Source organism: Anas platyrhynchos, chromosome 1, assembly GCF_047663525.1.
Source record: "Anas platyrhynchos isolate ZD024472 breed Pekin duck chromosome 1, IASCAAS_PekinDuck_T2T, whole genome shotgun sequence".
In the NCBI taxonomy this organism is placed as follows: domain Eukaryota; kingdom Metazoa; phylum Chordata; class Aves; order Anseriformes; family Anatidae; genus Anas; species Anas platyrhynchos.
The window spans coordinates 83,831,185-83,852,050 of NC_092587.1; the positions used below are offsets into that span (position 1 = coordinate 83,831,185).

Sequence of the window (20,866 nt, forward strand, 5' to 3'; positions counted from 1 at the left end):
CGTGATCCTTGCACACCTAAGACATGCTTTTGAGCTAGGTTAGTACTTATCTTTGAGTTCATTTTAGTGTCTGATCCACATACTGTTTTCCAATTAAAGGTTCTACTTAAAGGTTCTGAATGTGACATCCAATTGTAGTCATTACCATTTCTCTGGATTATGTGTTGTTTATAACCACATGCTCTGATAAATCTGATATAAAGTACACTAAAGAGGATATAAAGGGGCTTTGAACTTACATAGTTTGGCACTGAGACTTCCTTGGATATACATTGGCATTATGTGAGAAATATCCCCAAAATTTTGTAAGACAGGGTCTCTTGTTAACTAATTAATGCACAATTGCAATGGCACGCATCCTGCAAGTAGGAGCATGCAGCAGAAGTGTGTCATAGTCCTATGTCCCTTGCTACCTGATGCTTGATTTCTTGCCAAGTTTCCTCACTGGCTGAGTACTACAGGTGCACAACCTACACAATACTTGTAACTATGTTTCTATTTTTACACTTTTTTTTTTTCCTGTGAATTTCAGGTTGCTTCACCTGAACTATATATATATATATTTTTTGTCTCTTTCACTGGGATAGATCATATTACAGTTCAGCAGCAAGTTACTGTTTTAAATAAATCATGAAACGCAAATAATTTTATATAATTTCAATTATAGGTCATGGCTGATGGCAGCACATCTGTGGTTGTTCCTAGCATTGGCTCTGACAATAAGGAGAACAGAAGTTCGGTATCAGTACTCCCAGAAGATAAGAAACCTGTCATTTGTGATGAGCATGTCCCCAGGTAAACAGCATGAGTTCAGGTTTTGTAGACAGACTGGCACTTTCTTTGTTCAGTACTGTGTATCTACACATTTGATGTCAACTTCTTGAAGTTCCATTTTCTTGTTTTGTCATCACAGTGCTTTTTAATTTTTGCCATCTAGAAAAGAATGCAGTTTGAAAGCCATTGGATTTGATCGGTGTGGTGGGTTGACAGTGGCCAGCTGACAGACACCCACTCAGCTGCTTGCTCGTTTCCCCTCCTTGACGAGACAAGGGCTGAAAATAAAATGGAAAAGCATGTAGGATAAAGACAAATTGCATAACAATTACTGTCATGGGCAAAACAGATTCAACTTAGGGAAGAATAACATCATTTATTGCCAATTAAAATAGAATTGGATGGTGAGAAACAAAGACAAACTAAAACACTTCCCAACCCAACCCTTTATTTTTCCCCAGCTCAATATGACTCCTGCTCTTCCTCTCCTTCACACACCCTGAGTGGTACAGGTGTATGGGGAATGGAGGGTGGTGGTCAGTCCATAACAGTTCCTCTCTGCCTCTTTTTCCTCCTCACACTTCTCCCCTGCTACAGCATGGGTCCTCTCCATGTGCTGCAGTCTTTCAGGACAAGTCTGCTCCAGTGTGGGCTGTCCACAGGCTGCAGTTCCTTAAGGGAATATCCACCTGCTCCACCATGGTCTCCTCCATGGGCTATAGGGGAACTTCTGCTCTGGTACCTGCAGCACCTCCTCCCTCTCCTCCTTCTCTGACACTAGTGTCTGCAAGGTTGTTTCCCACACTTTTTTCCTGACTCCTCACTACCTGCACACCATTCGACCCTGTCTTAAATATGCTTTCCCAGAAGAGGGTCCAGGTTGGCTTCTGGGCTCAGATGTGCCTGGAAGCTGGGGCCATTGCAGTGAGCTGGAACCATCTGTGTCCAGCATGGGGCAGCCCCAGCCTCTCCTCGCACAGGCCACCCCTGCAACCTGCCCCAGTGCCAATACTTTGCCTCCTATGCCAATACAGTGCCTCCTATGCTCAATACAATCAGAGTTGTGTGGCTGGCTCTCCAGGTTCTTCGTCATCCACACGGATGGTTCTGGAACTGAACTCCTGCGGAGCAAGGATGTAGAAGAGTATCTCGCTGAGGCTTCCAGTGATCCAGCTGCTGTAGTCTTGCAGGAGCCTGTGCAAGAACATCCAGGTAGGAAAACTTAATTTATTTTCTGATAATCTAGTAACAGAAAAAAATACAAAGGTGGGATCAGAAGTGTCAAAAGTCTTATTTGAAGAGGAAAATGTTTTTCACATAGACAGGCATCCAAACTTCTGGCAGTGAAGCAAAGGGAAGGAGTTTGTGCAAAAACTCTGGGAAACAGAATTAAATGAATGACATTTTAAAGGGATCAGTGGAGGAACAACTGGCATACCTTTTTCCACTCTCAGATATGCACACAAAAGCATTTACCAAATGCATAGATTCTCTGTGTGTTTCCATCAAAAGTATTGAATATATTGCAGTTTTCATTTAATGATATAGTTGGTTTATCAATGAAGACAGTGATGTTCTGTTGTTGACCATTAGTCTAGCTGTTGGAAAGAATAAATATATGTTATTGAGAAACTGGAAAAATATGACTGAAGTAGGAGAAGCCAATACAGGGTTGGTATGTGGTACCAACCATCCCGTTACAGCAATGCAAGAATTTACAACCTGAAATGGCTGTTTGTTGTTGTGAAGTTAGCTAGAGATACTGTGTTTCTATAAATATACTGTGGCATAACAGGTAGATACTTATATTAAACATATCTTGAAAAAGACAGAAATATATGGTTCCCCTAGATGTTGGTGATGATAGTAATGACCAGTTCCTCCCCACTGTATAAACTGACTGGAATAATTTTGTCATGGGAGAAAGAAAAGAGAAAGGGCACTGAGAGACCCAAAAAAAGACAGGGGAAGTGGAAATCTCAGGAAGATGGAGAAGATACATACCAGTGAAAATCCCAGCCAAGAAAACCTGCTTGCAACCAGCATTCATTTGTAATGGTGGCAGTTCAATATTGCCTCCAAGGAAAATGACTTTCATGAAAGTATTCCAATCACAGGTTAAGAGGAAGATAGAGGAAGAGTTCCAGGTTCGAGGTTTTCTTTGGATCCAGCCGTTAGGATGCTCTTCCAGACTTGATACTCTGCCTTTCCCTGTACACCATTTGAACTGATAATGAAGATTTACAATTTTGAATCATTGTAACAAAGTACCTCAGTGGCAATATCAGAAGTCCAACAATGGGGTAGATAAGATTAGATTCAGTAGACTTCAGGTTTGGGTAAGAAAAAATATTTTAAAAACTTCAAAATTAATCAGAACACTAAAAAGAGATAATAATTCATCTCTGATGGAATCCATCCAGTGACCAGATTGTGACATATAAAACACAGTAAAAAATTATGTTTATTCTGAATATGATGTACATCTTTTGAGATTAGTATTCAGTAAACCTGGAGGATGGTCTGTTCTTCTTTGTTTGGGATATTGTACACACTGTACTACTGAGCTGTTACCCAAGACTCAAAGCAAGTAGTGTAGGCAGTCAGTTGTTAAAGATGGTCTGAGTAATCCAAAGCTGTCAGCTATTCTACAATCACCTCAATCAATCCAATATTATCTATAGCCATGTGTATCATATTTTCACATTGAGTTTTATACCTGATAATAAGTTTCTTTATACTTACAAATGTATATTTTTTCTGGAGGTCTGAAACATTTGTCCATCATTTTTGGATTCAAATTGATTCTTACCAAAATGTGCCTTTGATCCAGGTGTTTTAAGTATTACTGTCCTCCGCCCCTTGCTTGAAGCCTCCCCCTGGGTAATGAAGAAAGAACCAGAGAGTATTGTTCCTCCAAATCTTCAGACAAGTACTTGGAATACATTTTCTCCTCATGAGGTATATTTTTTCAAAACTGCCTTTTGCTATTTAAGCAATATCAGATGTTTGGTACAGAGGGGGAAGTGGAACTCTAAACAATGTGACATTAAGTTCAGTTTATGAAGCAAACAAAGCAAAAGGTAGGCTGTGTCAGGGAAAATGTAGTCAACTTGTGTTTCTTTTATACTCAGCGAAGTGCTACAGCAGTTTTAAGGAGAGTTCATTTTTCCAGATGAAGAGGTCATAAGATAGATAACTTGTGCCTAATGATCTACAGACTTGATTATCTGGATCTATGATGTTATAAACTGAGTATGTGCTTTTCAGCCAAGATAGGCATTACTAATATCTGTATTTAGCCAGTAATATAAATAGCCTCTTGCTCTTTTTCCTTGTTCTTGCCTATGTTCAGAGGAAGATCACAGATCCTCCAGTCAGAACGTATGCTTGGAAGGGTCTCGACATTGGATCCAAAAAGCAGACATGCTTGCCAGTACCTGTGCGAAAATGTCCTAATAAACTGCAAATCCGTCAGCTGTTCCAGTATCAGCCACTCAGTGATGAACTAAGAGAAAAGCTACAGCTTTCTCTCAAGGTAGTACAATTATATTTGCTTCATTCTTACGATGAGTAACAGAGAACAGATAAATCAGGTGACATGAGTTTATACACTCTGATACAAGAGTTCTAATACTTCTGAAAAACATCCAGCATTTCATACATAGACAGGTACTCTAAGAAGAATGTATTTCTGAAGCAGCTCAACTCTCCTCTCCCATCCCTTTTGGAACCGACTTCTGTGCAAACACATGGGGTTCAGTCCAGTGCACATCATAGACAGTAGACTAACAAATAGTGTCTTTTATGTCAGTATTGATATCTGTCACTTTTACTTTGCTTAGGGTTTATTTTCCTGCACAAAGTCTTGAAAACGTATATCTATAATGTTGTACAAGTATTTCTAACCCACCATAAATCTAATTAGCTTAGTGACTAAGTCACTGAAACAGTAGTCTTTGTTATCAGTTAGTTTTCATGGATCAGTACAGAATATTCCTAGGTTCAAATCTGAATTCCATCACAGTTCATGTCTAACAAATAGCTGTCTAGCCTTTTGATAAAGTGCCTGTCCATCCCTCATTAGTGGCAGGTTCATAAAAAGGTCAAGGTTGCACCTCCTGTTTAAGCATTCTGAGATAGGATCTGAAAATTCCGCTGTTGATCCTTACTGGTAGTTCCATACTTCACTTCTCTGTTTTGGTATACCACTGATTTATTTAATTCACACTGTGAAAATGCTCTTAAAACAGATTTTAGAGTTAAAAACACATTGTTTGCCAACTAAAGAGTAACAAATTTACACATGTTCTGTAACTTAATTATTTAACATATTTTGGTGATGGATTTGCAGACTGAATTTCAAAATTATTGGCATGTAAAATCTGTGAAGGTAGTAGCACATTGTAACTTGTCAGACTGTTTTTTCACATTATAAAATAATAGAATATCATTGACAGCTGTTCAGCCCTGGCATGGTTTGAAACATACCAATCTATCAGAATTAAATTTTATCCTTTTACAGTCTATTCATACAGTAAAATGATTCTTTAATTTGCATGCTGATTTTTCAATGGAAACGCTCTTAAAGAAAAAAGTTCCAGACCAAAATCCTAACTTAAGTCTCTCCATCAACCAGATCTGTTTTGGCTTTTAGAGAAAGAACACTGTGTTACGTCAGGAAGGAAGAACTGCAGTTATTGGCACTGAGGTGACATTTGTAAATAACTGTATTAATCTGAAAAGGAAAAATCCTCATTGCTTATATATCAATGTCTAATTAATGTATTTCTCCAGAAACAAGTATCTTAAATTTTTAGCCAAATACTCACTTTGGCAGAACCAAGTTAGTATCTAAAGAACAAGTTATTCTTCCTTCCTCCATCTACTTGGAGAGGCATGAAGAAATGAAAATGAACTGGAACCAGATTACTTCTGCCAAACTTCTCCATTCATAAAACTCAGTATTGCATGTAGCTTTCTAGCAGGGTGGTGTGTTAGCACAACCCTCTGTAAGGACCCTTTTTTCCCTCCAACTAATCTTCTAAAGCATAAAGAAATGTGGACAAAGAAATGTCTTTTTCTTTAGCATTCTGTGATTTTGAAAAAGTAAACTTGTCTGTAAAGGCAGAGTTTCAAACATTTTCTGAAGCTAATTTTTCAACCATGATGTTGTACATTTCCTTTTCCCTAATAGAGAACAAATGGAAAGGAGAGAGACCACAACCAGTGTTTGTTAGATCACCTTTTATTCATTAAGCAGATCTTAATAATATAATCAAATCATTATTATTAATAGCAGATATTTTCTCAATACATGATTTTATTCAACCACATAGTTTACTCAGACACTTGCATGCTCATTCATAATTTCCTGGCTGGGACAGCAGCTGGGAGGCCATCCCTGACTGCATACTGAGAAGCAAGGGGTCACAGTGCTGCACCAGAGGATTCTAGGTAGCTCATCACCACCCTCTTGGATATGCTCCAAGTCACACAGCTTATTGTGGATGCTAATGTGTGCTAGCAGCCTGCTAGAGATTCAGCAGATGCATGGTGCCATCAGTTTATCAGTTCTTGCAGATTCAACAGTATTGCTAGTCATGAGCGTTGATTAGACTTTGGCAAGATGTTACCTGTTGCATTCTTGGCACATACACCTCTCTTAGACCTGCTAGATTTTTGTAACTATTTCTCCATGCAAACCTCTAGATAACCAGTCACAGAGATTGACACACAAAGGGTCTTTATGACACTGAGAAGTACATGCATCCATTGCTTCTACAAACCTTTTTCTATATATATATATGTGTCCAATAAGTCTACTTCTGTAAAGCATACATCTGCCTCTTTCTTGTTCTTTTTCCATTGTTCCACAAGGAATACATAGAAAACATTTTAAAGCAGGAAAGTGAGCTGGAAGAGATGAATGTAAAAGAACCAAGAACAGAAGATGAAAAAGAGAATGCTGCAAATCTCCTTGATATGGTTACGGTGAGAAAAAAAAAAATATATATATATATATATAATTTTAAACTGCTTCTTTCCAACAAATATGTTGTATTGTGTTGCAAGTGTCATCCTTAAAACACATCTTAATCTATTAATAGAATAGCAAATGTTTGGATAGCACAATGCCACCTCTGCTGTAGTTTAATGGTGAAGCAGGGCCACACTGAGCATTCATCTGAACTGCTGGACATCACTACTGCCATTCTGGTTAAGCAATGCCAAAAACAGCTTATGAGTTTAGCCTCTTCAGAATGATACATTCCCAAACACAAAGGCCAAAAATGACTGAGGTACTTGTGTCTCCCAGAATTAGGATGAGAATGTTTCCAGGCTGTTGTCACACCAACTAAGAAACTTGTCTTTTCAGTCACTGCAACCTCCATACCAAGAGTTAAAACCTGCTTTTGGGAGATAATCCAAAAACAAACTGGATCACTATTACTTGCCTCTGCCTGTATTTTGGACACGTATGCTCTGTTACTTTGCACAGCAAATTTGACTGTGAGAAGAAAAGGGAGAGGAATAGGAAAGGTGGGAAAAAGGAGAGGACGGGCTTGGAGTAGGAGTCAGGAAATGGTGAGGTGAGTGGGAAATGTGTGGTGAAAATAAATTAGAAAAGTTCACGCAGCAGAAGTGGGTGGGCATTAGAATGAATAAAAGAGACACTGTTTACATATTATGTTAAGAATGATCATAGATGTAGTGGTCAGTTTGCTCTATTTCAGTTCTTTAAATCATTTGTTTCCTACAGCTTTCTTTAAAATTTGTTATTTTGTGTTAACTCATGCTAGATTTTTAATAGTTACTAAAGCGTTTTCTTTTTTAGTCTCATTTAGGAAATGTTTTTATTTCCATTTAGTCAAATAATAAACATATAGTGACTTCAAACATACTGAATTTAAAAATCTGGCATTTGATTTAGTCATTTTAGTGTAAATATTCACTACCAAATGATGTATCCACCTTTCAAAAGTGAGTATATTCTAGCAAATGAACATTGTTTTAGGCTTAGAGTCCCTCCTCCCAAGTCTCCACCGTTCCCTTACTGTTACAACCTAGATTGCGTGGTCATAAGAACCCTGGCTTCCACTTAACTGTTTCAGGGCCGGCATGAAAGTAAAGGAAATGTCTTAGTAAAAGTATCTTGCATCGCTCAAACACTTTACTGTCAACCAACCTCAGGAGAGTTCCTCATTAATGAAACCTGCAAATTTCTGAATACGATTCCAATTGATTTGATTTCTTGTGTCCATGAGTTTTAAATCTGGTTCAAATCCTTTGCAGAAGAATTTGAGTTTGAATATGAACTGGCTTAATTGGTTTAATAAACAGCAACCATGTAAAATATGAACCTGTCAAGTGCATCATCAAGAAAGAAAAAAGTACCCATTTAGACCAGGGAAATAGTACCTCATTTCATTTTGTCCCAGCTCTTGTTTTCTAACACACTGAAATACCTTCATTCCTGAAGTCACATTCTCAGGTAACAGAGACACTTGTTTGGATTAGAAATCCTTTGAAGAGGATGCTATTGTGAGATCTGTTTCTCGCCTAGTCACAGTTATTTGTTCTTCATTTCAGTCCTTCCCTATATGGGAGAAGTCAACTGAAGATCTCAGTGCCAGAGGTAATAACAATTGAATATCTATCTTTTAAAACCATTGAATGCCATAGTAAATATTAAAGTACAGTAGTAGTGTTTTGAAAGAAGTAACACAAAAGTGAATTAATCTGTATGCTACGTGCATGCTTCCATCTCTTTCATTTTGAGCATGATTTGCTCAGGGGTTGGAACTAGATGATCTTTAAGGTCCCTTCCAACCCAAACCATTCTGTGATTCTGTGATATTCACAGGTGGTTAGAGCTTGTTAGCATCAATGATTCAGTACCTCTAAAAAAACACTTCCTGTGTTTAGGCATGTGCATTTGTCACTTTGATCCACATTTTCATGTGTACGCACTTTTCTCAGGTTTAAGAACTATGACACAGCTCTACTTGGTTAACTTTATACATATATCAATATTTCAGATATGTTTTTCAAAGCAACTGGGTACATCCTGGTTGTTAATTACATTTGAAAATCATGTCTCAAACAGTCATGTTTTGGTTCTGTCAGCCTTGTCTGAGGGAAAAGAAGAGCAAATGTCCTAGAATCATAGAATATCCTGAATTTCCTGAGTTAGAAGGGGCCCACAAGGATTATTGAGTCCAATTCTTGACTCCACAATGGACTACCTAAAAATTAAACATATGACTGAGAGCATTGACCAAACACTTCTTGAACTCCAGTAGGCTTGGTGCTGTGACCACTGCCCTAAGGAACCTGTTCTAGTACCCTCATGTCAGTGAAGAACCTTTTCCTAATATTGATTGGATACTTTTCTAATATCCAATCCTTGGCGCGGTGTCATGCCATTCCCTCCAGTCCTGGTACTGTTACCAGAGAGCAGAGCTCAGTGCCTGCCCCACCACACCCCTTCATGAGGAAGCTGTAGACTGCCATGAGGTCTCCCCTCAATCTCCTCTTCTCTGGGTTGAACAAAGTGATTTCAGCCACTCCTCATACATCTTCCCTTCTAGATGATTCACCATGTCCGTTGACCTCCTTTGGACACTCTCTCATAGCTTTATACCATTCTTATACTGTGACACCGAAAACGCCCTAAGTACTCGAGGTGAGGCTGCACCAGCACAGAGTACAGCAGGACAGTCCCTTCCCTCAGTTGGCTAGCAGTGCTGTGCTTGATGCACCACAGGGTACAGTTGGCTCTTTTGGCTGCCAGGGCACACTACCTTGCTAAGAGTATTCCTGTTTGTTAAAAAATATCAAAGCACAATATGCAATGTAAATGGAAACTGCCACCAAGGCTTGCTACGGTTTTCTGAATTTAAAAATATAATCAAAACATGCTTCTAATATACCATTATTAACAAGGAAGATAGAGTGAAAGAAAAGCTCTTTAAAAGAGGCAAAAATAGAAAGAAAAAAATAAAAGGAAAATACAAGTTATTTTATTGTGAAAAAGGTGACCTTTTTTTTTTTTAATTGCTATTACATAATTCCTAAAACAGTAACAGATGTTGTCATGATCAAATAGGATCATATCTCAAATACTCGTATATCCTAAGTTTTGCCACAAAAATTTTGTTTGAACCAATAAAATTTATTTGAATTCAAAGTCTAGGTGCAAAGCATGAAATAAGCAGCACAATTTATAGAAGATGTAAGTAGACAGGGAAATTCTTTATTAAAGCCCCCAAATTTTAATCTTAAATATGGAAAGTTTGGCTTTTCTGCGTCGTACATATTGAAGCATTAGTTCCTTCCATGAGAATATTGATTGTGACTGTGAAGGCAGCTACAATTAAGTACAACGTAAGACTGCTGAAAGTAATAAAGGTACCTGAAAGCCCACATTATTTTCTTCACCTGGAGACAGAGACCTGGAATGTTGGTTCCCACTCAAAGTGACTGAATGCCAGCAACTTTTCCTATGGACAGGTATTTGATTTGTGTCTTGAAAGAACATAAATATATTTCAGGAAATACAGTGTGGAGGTTTGAGCTTAATATGCTTCTGCTTTTTTTCTACATTGAACTGAATTTTGCCTCTTATTCCACAGTAATAAAGAATCTGTAATTGGCCTTTCTCATAAAATTGCTTATTGACTGTATAAGACAGAAGAATCCAGGTTTCTCTTCAACTGGCTCTGCAGTATTATCCCGGCAATAAATCTTTAATTTGATTAAAAGTACAGGGATGTAATTAATAAGGACTAATTTTATCTTCACTGCTTTTAAACCGTAGGTTTACATCAAATGTTAGAAAGAAGCATTAAAAATATATCCTTTTACATGTTATTCATAACAGTTACAAATGTTTAGGATAACACTTATATTAAGTAATATTCTATACTCTGCAGCTAACGTAACTGAGCTATATGAACATGCAGTCGCTTCCCAATACCAGCATCACACAGAGAAGACAGTCGCTAAGCAAACAGAGGAACAGGAGCAGAGTTCCAGGTAGGACAGACCAGTAAAAGCTGATGTAAATAACACCAAGGATGGAACCAAGCTGACTGTCATTAAGAACCAGGACCTAGATCTCTAGATACTTATCACAATAGCTTTTCCTATGATTATTTTGTCCCACTGTGCCTCTTTTTCTTTATCTGAAAAATGCTTGAAAGTTTGTCAGAAAAAGATTCTGTGGGTTATTTTGGTTGAAAAAATACAATAAAAATTAGGATTTGTGCAAACAATTTTGCTGCAAACTATACAAATCTATGTCATGAGTCCTTAGTTAAAATTAATATAACATACTTAATAAAGAGCATTTCTTTCCAGGGTTATCTTATAAATGTGTTTGTGCTTATAAAACATTATGCTAGTTTTCTCATTTTCACTTCTTTTTTTCCTTCCTGATCATTCAGCACAAATGGACAAACACCAGTGTCCAAATGGCAGAGCAAACTACAGGAGTACAGGTAATAGTAGGACAGAAAGTTAATTGTTTTAAGAGCCAACTTATGTCTACATTTGGAAAGATTGTTATTGTTTTCACCATTCATTCCCAGTGAAAAACACAGCAATGTTTTTACACATTCATTCACAATGAACATAAAATATTTTGACAGCTATTTAGGTCATTCACTGTTTCTCAGATTATACAGAATAACCTGAAATGGTGATGAACTAGTATTATGATGAGACGCTTGTTTTTTCTTTCTTGATTTTGTAAGAGGTTAAAAAGCAATTGAAAACAATGTTCTTCCCTATTACTTCTTAATTACTTTCTAACTGACTTGCATGAGATAAAAATCTTTTTATATATACAATTTCAAATTTATACTTTAATATAACATTTTCCACTATTTTGCATACAATTTAAAGAATATATATATATATATATCTGCATAGCCAGCACTGAAGAATATCATGTGCAGTTCTGGCTCTAAATTCAGCATCAAAACTCTCAATAAAATTAAAAGGGTGAGGATTTCTGCAAGTCATTGAAACAATAGTAGTGTAAAAGTGGACTAACTCAAGCTGAAAACATAAGTGGTCTTTATTCATGTGAGTTTTACCTTCAGAGGTTTGGACAGCTTTTTCTGAGTATCCACAGAGACATCAAGTTTTTCTGTCATAAAATGAGGAAATTTGATTAATTTTGTTTTATAAATTAAATTTTTTTTTGCAATCATAATGCATCCGAAACACCAATCCTCAGGTTTAGATATTTGTTGGAAGGTTCAAAAGGCAATATATTGGCAGTCTTGGACATGTTCCACAAGATTTAGAGAACTGGAGCGTGTTTGGAGGAGGAACTCTTTGGAGCAGTGAACCCACAATTTATACACATTTTGATCAGCCCCTCCATAAATCAGTATCTGCAGAGGACTTTGTCTCTGCATGCCAGACTAGCCTCTTCTCAGTTGCTACTGAGAAAACTGCAAGAATATTGTTCAATGTGATTAACCAGAAAACAAAATGCCACTTGCCACTCTTCTATTTCGCAGTGTTTCAGACATAATACTGAAAAACAGGGTGAACTCGGTTATAATGCTTTTTTCTTTCTTTTCGTTACTAACAATGACAAAAATTTCTTAGGAAAGAACTTGATGAAGAAAAGGAAACCTTAATGGCAATAAGAAACAAAATAATTCCTCCATATTTTGAATCAGAATGGGGCAAGGCATTTCTCTCAAAACAGGTAATGGAACTGAAAACTAGATATGTTTATGTGAGGCCAGGTAGCTTCTGCCATCATCCCACAAAGACAGTTACGGTTTTACATCTCAGCCTGAAATTATCTCAATAAACTGTTACAGAGGACAATTGTGGCAGAATTAATACTGGGAATTATATGCCCTTGTCAAAGGAAACATATCTTGGAGATGGTGTATATTTACTGAGGCCAAACTATGTAGATTCCTTATTTAAAGTCTGGAGACAGTCTGATTCAGAACAGATGCTGAACCTTGGGTCTTTTCATTCACCCCTTGAAACCTCTCTCTGTTAACTGGAAAGGAAATCAGTAAGACTACACCTCCAGTTAACATGGGTGGTTGCCTTGGGAACTTTCCTGTTGTATTCTCACCTGATCAATGCTCTGAGTATAAAGTATCTTCAAAAATATATTTTGGAATCTATGGTATACTTATAAGTACTATTCTTACTACTTAGGTTCTCCTTATTTATTTCCATTGCTTTTTTTTTGGGGGGGGGGGCGGAAGGAGAGGAGAAGGATGAGAAGGATGCTATTTTTTTGTTGTTTTGTTTTGTTTTTTAGTGTTTCTGGTTAGAATACCTAAGCTCCCTTTCTTCCTTTTCTCTAGTTTCCTGATGTGGAAGCACTGTCTAAGGAGCTTCCTCCAGTTCCAAAAGTAGAAAGTGAAAATCTCCTTTTAGAGACAATCGAAAACCCCAGGACAGGTAATTTGAGCTCTACTGTCTGGTAACATTTTAATATATTCTTTCTTGTATTATTCAGTTGTCTCATTCCATACTGCAGTTAAATTTAAGAATAAATTATCTGCCCATATGTATTCTGGCATTTTGATACATGAAGTGCTTGGACCACAATAGCCATATCTATTCTAATACATGAAACACAGCAGCATTCCCTGAGACTGAGATACATCAGTATGGACAAAGCTGTCTATGCTAGTAAATTCAGTCTCCTCAAAAAAAATGATCTTTTCCTTAGCCAAAACTCATTTACCCAACAGTATTTCTGGGGGGACTGCTCAATGGCACAGTTAATATCATTCCAGTGTTCAGCAATTTAATCATATAGATTAACACGTTTAAATACCTGGGAATGTTCCTGTTTAATCCACTGATACTGATGCAGTCTGAGACTTCGATGATTCATGTGTTAAAGAAGCCTTTACAGACATCACTGAATATGAAAGCACCATAGGTTTTGGATGCAAAGTGGAAGAATTGTGCTATGAATATGGGGGTCGATGGATAAAAAGTGCTCAAGAAAACCTTAATTGAAATAAACAATAGTCAGAAATGGATGAGCAAGAAATGGGGAGGCCAAGTTTGGAAAAAGACTAGGATGAGTGCAGGAAAAAGCTGAGCAATGGTACAAATTGTGAAATGAAAGGGGAAGAGCAGAAACTTGGGGACTGGAGCAGAAAGGATGTGCAACAGGAAACATGCAGGGTAAGCATAGTTTAGAAAAATACAGGGGGGAAGCACTTGAAGGCAGAGGAAGCAGCGACTGAGGGTAAGCATTGTAAGAGTAGATCATCATCTGAGGTTTAAGCTTTACAGCATTCGGAGGAATACTTCAGCTCTGTTTGAAAGGCATCTCTAGCAAGTACTGAGATGATGTAGTGAGATAAAAAGTTGTACACAGCAAAGAATCACATTAGGAAAGCATTCCTCCATGGAGTTTTATCAGACCCCTGCTAGTTCCCGTATTTCCTCCTTTTGCATTTACCAGAAGGCCTGTGCTGGATTGTTCATTAGACCTTCCTGACTTATTTCTCAGTTAGCCAGAGAACGAGAAATAAAGTATCATAAGATACACATTTTTAAATGATCTTTGTTGCCTTGTGGAGCAAAACGTTACATGCAGAATTTTCGTAGCCTCTCATGGTCATGTAAACAGTTTTCAAATATTGTCTAAATTAAGGTGCCAAATACATTGGGATTTTTTTCATGTGTTTATTAAAACGTTGATGATTGTGAAAAACACTTGTCACGGTATCCCATTATTTTTTCCTTCAGTATCTGAGTGTCTTAACAGCACAAGTGATTCTTCACCTTCTCCTGGTCTTCTGCTGAAGACTCCTTCAAAGCATAGAAAAGGTTCCAGCAGCACAACAGGTAAGGCTGCCTTCCAGAGTGTTGTTTGGAGTAGGTTCATTTCTGTCATCTTATAACTTGACAAAGTAGAAATTTAAATACAACTATTTCTGTTCAGCATTCTGAAAGTACATTTGAACATGACTGGCAGAAAGGGAGAACACTATAAAAATAATGGGCGAAATTCCCTCCTTTACCCTAGCAGACTGCTATATGGGGATGGCAGAACTGCAGACACAAGCAAGCTATAATTCCTCCCCTAAAACATTTCCATTGTCCATTGCTGTGCTCACTCTGTCTGTGTTATACAACGGAGCACAGTTCAAAGATGACAGGGTAGGGGCCTGGTTGATGAGGTGGTAGACCATCTTAGCTCCAGAATCAGAAGTATACAGGTAACACACATGAATGAATTGTTGCATTCAAGATAATAAATCCTGCTAAGAGACAAGGATTACTAGCTAGTTGTGCTTACAGACCTGTACTGCTTTGGGACCTAGACTAGAATTTGTTGCTATATGGACATACAGATTTGGTTTGACCAACCTGGGTTATCATTGTGCAGTCTAGGCATGCCTTTGGAATAGTAATGTCCTCAAATTCAGTTTCAGTGCTTGGGGTTTTTGTACCTCCTCTTCTGTTTTTAATCATTTCTGTAGGTGTTTGTATTTTCACTGCATGTTTCCACTGTGATGCTTCCAAACTATTATTAAATTTTAATTACTTGGTAGCAATTTTTTAAACGTACTTGGAATTTGGTGCTTATTTTTTTGTGCTTTTGGAAATATTTTCTTTCCAGATCTAAGCAAGGCTGAAGGCTCACAAGAGATACCCTTTCAACTTAAAGTTCAGAGTCTGCTGGTGAATGCTGCAGGACAGCCAAGAAAAGAGAAAGTGAAATTACCATCGTCGCTCCAGGGAAGAAAACCAAACTTCATACCACACAAAAAGGTAAAATGTTAATTGTTAATACTAATATTCTCTCAGTCATCTGTTTTGCATAAAATCTTCATTCTGGAGCAATACTGGACAATGTTTTGAATCTGTCTACTGAAACAATAGAGCTTGCATTTTACACATAAATTTACTAGCCATTCTAAAAGTAGTTTTCCCCTCAGCTACTAGGGACCACAGGCACCCACATGAAAGCACTGGTTGCCAAAAGAGTACGCTCAGTTCCCCTGAGATATCTCAGTGGCTTCCTTGTATGTCCAAAAACTCAAAGCACTATAAATTTGCAGACATTATTAGAAGTACTTAGCTTTGCTTCTTCAGTTAGGGTGCCTTTTTGTAATTTTTCAGCATGAGTGGGCAGAGTTTAAGTGTAGGTTACGTTAGGTTTAGTAGCTGTGAACCCAAGTTGTTGGCCACCAACTTTCTCTGTTGTCTAATACTTTAATTCTGTTTACAAAGATAGAAGATCCTGCCGCAGGAAAGGTCAACATATCTTCTCTTGCAACAACAAAATGGAATCATTGTGGCTTCCATCTCATTCCACCACGAGTGACATTTGGAGTACTAAAGGAAGGCTGCACCTATGCAACCACTGTGATTCTGAAGAATGTTGGCATAAACTTTTCAAGGTTGGTTCAAATTCTTAGTAACTTGTTTTACAACTGCCATAATTTGCACTGCTTGTTAACTGTCAACCTTCTCATATAAAATATAAAATAACAAATATTATTTTTATATTTAGAATCATTGATAATGACTGAGCAGGTTGAGACAAGATAATATTAGAAATACTTCAGTGTTATTTGCATATTGTTACTAGGAAGGTGCAAATCAGTAATGAACAGCAGGTCCTATATGCATAGGCCTAGCCCGTAGCAGATGATATACTGGTTCTTACTGAAGTTCTGCGGTTTAGGGACTGGTATTATGTTTGGCTTTGCTGGAGTTGCTGCTGAATGCTGCCTGTCTGACAATCTAAATGGTCTGATTTGTATTCAGGCAGCCACGTCTTGAGCTGCATTGAGAAACAGATTCAGCAGATAAAGATGATATAAAGCATTTATTTGTGCACGTTTCCTTCACTCGGTATCACCCCTATCAGTGAGTGAGAGAAGATAGCACTGCATTATGTTCCAGCATGGTGAGGATAAATCCATTTCTAGGTCTGCAGTCCAGCAGTGCAGTCAGCACTGCCTGACAAAGTACAGGAAGTTATCAGATTTACCCAGCTGTGGTTTAGAAGATATACAAATACAGTAAGAAAATGCTTATGACTGCTTTCTTACTGTGATAGACTTCCCCTTTGGGGTGACTGCACATATGTTTAATTTAATCACTCTTGCATAAGCACTGTTCCAGAGTTTTTACTTGATCAGCATTCAGGCAAGTGTGCTTATAGCCCCTGTGCTCCCAGCTGCCATACACGTGACAGAAAAGAGGGCCAACCATGTTCCTTCCCCTCAGCTCGCTCAAATGTACTTGTCTTAGCTGTGCTATATGCACCTTGCTTTTTAGCTCAAGGAAGAGCCTGCAATAATTGTCTTTGAGTACTACAGTTTTTGAGCTTCCAGCTAGGATTTGTCACTTCAGCATAGCTTCAGTTGAATGGGTAGAATCCCACTGGCTGGTTTCAAGAATTGCAGTAGCTAGTGAGATTTTTTTTTTCCATTTCAGATGGCTCCAAATCCCCAAAGCTAAAACCTGAGACTATTTTCTTTATAAATTCCTCTATTCTGAGATAGCTGTTCTTGCCAAAGCATGCCAATGTCACTTTCTTAATCCTACCTATCCTCAATTACATCCTGAAACTGGCAGTATTCTGTTTATACTCTTTATCAGGGAGTGTAATGATGGGACAAGGAGTAATTGCTTTAATCTAAAAAAAGGGTAGATTTAGATTAGGTATAGGATTAGGAAGAAATTCTTTACTCAGAGGGTGGTGAAAGACTGTAACAGGTTCCCCAGGGAAGTTGTGGATGCCCCATCCCTGGAAGTGTTCAAGGCCATGTTGGATGGGGCTTGGAGCAACCTGGCCTAGTGGAAGGTGTCCCTGCCTAGTGTAGGGGGGTTAGAACCAGGTGATCATCAAAGTCCTTTCCAACCCTAGCAATTCTGTGATTCAGCAGTTAACTGAAGACTGCTGCTATTTATGGTTGGGCCAGAGGATCGTGGAGGTCTTTTCCAACCTTAATGATTCCATGATTCAGGCCTACCTCAGCCATTCATCCTAATGGACAGTTATAGCCTGCTCTCTCTGAATCATGGAGTAAGCCAGACTTGGATCATTCCTGTTGTATGGGCCTTTTTTGTACTAGACCAACAGATCACAGGAGAGGGAGGCTAACTGAAGGCAGGGAAATAAACTTCCTACTGTCACGTTAGCCTGGGTCATTCAAAACCTGTTTTGTCTTTTTAGCACTGATGATGTAACTTTCACTTCAACATCAGCATTGATTAAGGAAAATAAAAAGGAAAGCATTAAATAGCCTTAGTCTTGAGTGTGCAAGTGTCACAGTGTCACATCCCTGATGGCTAATATTGTATGTTTCTTTGGAAACATGAGCAAGCATCTGCCAAACTTTCCTTTTCTACATGCAGTCTGATGTCTTCTTTGAAAAGACAATCAAGACAACTGTCACAGTGACATTATCTTAGCAGTCACAGCATCCCGTTACTATGTTATTCTGGCACTGTGGTACCATAAACATAGAGCATTTACCTCTGATATTTGTTCTTCCTCTTTGAGTAGCAAATTATCATCAAAACAGAAACTCAAGGGAGATACACCCAGCTGGAATCATCATAGTCTCTTGTCAACTAAGTCAGTCAACTGAGCACTTTAGAAAACTGTTCAAGACCAGCTGAGAGATTCTTATACAACTCCTTCCATCAGAATGGAGGAGGCTAAAATAAAATAAACTGAATTAGATGTGGTATCAGAGGGACATTTCTTCTTTAATGCACATTTCAGCATCATGGTGCATGCTGATAATAAATCAGTAGGTCATATATCAACATCATGTGGCTCAAGATGTGCATGTTATCTTCTTTAGATACATGCAAGAGCACTATATGGAGACAGTCATGGAAAATACCACCCTCATTCTGCTAAATCCAGCTTAACTTTTAAGTCTTTTACTAGCTGCTTTGAGAAGTGAACTAAGTGAGTAGGTGCTGCATGACAGCAGTACACACTGCTGGGTTGGCTGTTATGGCCCATGCCCACCATGTGCTGAAGCATTTTCCAGGACAGAGTCCGTATTTCACATGTCTTCCAAACTGTCTACACTGTTGCCTTTAGAATATCCCAACAAAGATAAGTCCAGTTTCTCCTAACAGCCAGCACTCCATGAATTACAACAACCAGTTTATAATTCTGCCAAAACTTTCCTTAAATCAGAACCATGTACTGAGCATGCTTCTTCTACTACCTTTCCTTTATCACCTTCTTCTGTAAGAACTGGTAACTTGTTCAGGTGGAAATGACAATCACAGGGTAAAGTTAAAAAGTTTGGTTGGTTGGTTTTTACAAGCCAGAGCCACAACAGAACATAACTATCTGCATAGTATTAATTAAGGAGAGGGACAGGGGGAATGTCACATCACAATGATCTGGAGCAAGGGAAGGTGCACACGCGTGGCAAAAGGACTGCACAGATATGAAACAATCAATGAGAAATGAAATAAAACTACTGCCTTAGTGGGTACCATGAAATTAAAGAGGCTCATTTACGTGAAATATATACCAGGATCGTGCTTTACAATAGAATCACATCAAACCACATCAAACAAGGATCAGTAAGGACTTCTGGGTGTGCAACACACAGGTGTTTGTGAAACAAAGATGTAAGTTCAGCTTCCTGTGTGTATGCAGGCTTAGGCTGCAGATGTTTCACGTCCTGTTTTAAGGACAAGGCAGAGTAATGAGCTCTTTGGAGACTTACTTTGGCCCATTAAAAACTGCTGCTTTGGTTTTTTGGTAGAAACCTGAGCCTTGGCTAAAAGCCCAGGAATATTGCTGTAGCCAAAGTTGTACATTGTGATGGGAAGGATGATCTAAAAAAATTCTGCTGTCATTTACACAAGCACAGGAAAAGCAGATGGCCTGCTTTCCAGCTGTGCACTCTGCTTCCTTGAAAGAGATTCTAGCAAAACTGATTCTCTTCCTATTCTGACAGGTTTCGGGTGAAGCAACCACCTCCGCACACCGGACTGAGCGTGATGTACACACCAGGACCTGTAAGTTACACAAAAGATCTTTTGTTTTAGGCTAGACTCACATGGCCCTCAGGCCATCCATCTAGAGATCCTCCCATACCAGCTGTCTGGGAATAGAGCAGGCAGTTATTTTGTTATAGTTATACATATGGTTATATATTCAAATAACTTGAAAATTATTTGAAGTGATGCTACCTTCTGCTGTCTCTGTTGCCTTCTACCAAGGGCCCTATTTTGCCCTGAGACTCCAAGTCTCAAAGCCTGCCCCAGAATGCAGAGGAATAAACATGCTCAATTCACTGGAAAGCAGCAGGTCAAGCACCGAGGTTAGAGAGGGATTTTTTTGATGCAGACTGGATACTCTGCCTCTACCTCCAAGTTTTTTCATGGCTTAAGGTATTTGTTATAGCTGCTCTGTCTTGTGCCTGGACCTTTATGCCTATCCTGATACCTGCAAGAGCTGAACCTAGTGAGCTGTTGCCTTAACTATTCTTTCTCTTGCTTGCAACTATCTTCCACTTTATCCCCTTTTTATCCATCTATTTTTATGCAACCACCCTCTGCCTTATCCTCCACCTATCCTTTTTATCTAGCAGAGCACCACAGCATGTGAAATCATTCCATTAAACAAAAAGCTTTCTTACTTTCTGCTTTACTTTAGTTTCTCTCTTCACCTGCATGTTATATGTGAACAAATCCTGTTCAGATACTTGGGCCAGTATCCAAACAGCACCCAGGTAAATACCCATCAATATCCTTGTCCATGCTTTTACAGGCATGGAATAAAGAAGCAATGCCTTTTGCAAGGAGTCAGTGCTAGAATACAAGTTAAATTTTCTAGTCTGGAGCCCCTGCCACAATCTGACACTTAAGAAGGCTAAAAGAATTTCTATTCTCTTTTCCCCTCCACACATCCATTCATTTGTCTTCTCCCCTTTCTCCCTCATCTCTATGTTTTTTCATTCTCTCTCAGCTGCCCTCAATTCCCCTTTTCCCTCTGGAACCTAAAAGAAAATTTAAGGGGAAAAAATTGCAAAGAGGTAAAAAGAACACCTGACAATTTCCTTTCAATCTGCAA

At 38.4% G+C, this 20,866-nt stretch overlaps 1 protein-coding gene across 2 annotated transcripts in view; it reads left to right on the plus strand.

The window, feature by feature from the left end:
• The window catches only part of SPAG17 (sperm associated antigen 17), a 105,577-nt gene that overhangs the window by 83,642 nt on the left and 1,069 nt on the right, over window positions 1-20,866 (plus strand). For both annotated transcript variants that reach the window (XM_072043692.1, XM_072043694.1), the window contains exons 32-45: window positions 668-795; window positions 1,856-1,986; window positions 3,608-3,735; window positions 4,130-4,312; window positions 6,655-6,768; window positions 8,368-8,413; window positions 10,713-10,815; window positions 11,226-11,279; window positions 12,403-12,505; window positions 13,131-13,227; window positions 14,539-14,637; window positions 15,416-15,567; window positions 16,030-16,199; window positions 19,749-19,809. In XM_072043692.1, the coding sequence (XP_071899793.1) occupies window positions 668-795; window positions 1,856-1,986; window positions 3,608-3,735; window positions 4,130-4,312; window positions 6,655-6,768; window positions 8,368-8,413; window positions 10,713-10,815; window positions 11,226-11,279; window positions 12,403-12,505; window positions 13,131-13,227; window positions 14,539-14,637; window positions 15,416-15,567; window positions 16,030-16,199; window positions 19,749-19,809 (1,569 nt within the window). The remainder of the gene's footprint in view (window positions 1-667; window positions 796-1,855; window positions 1,987-3,607; window positions 3,736-4,129; window positions 4,313-6,654; window positions 6,769-8,367; window positions 8,414-10,712; window positions 10,816-11,225; window positions 11,280-12,402; window positions 12,506-13,130; window positions 13,228-14,538; window positions 14,638-15,415; window positions 15,568-16,029; window positions 16,200-19,748; window positions 19,810-20,866) is intronic.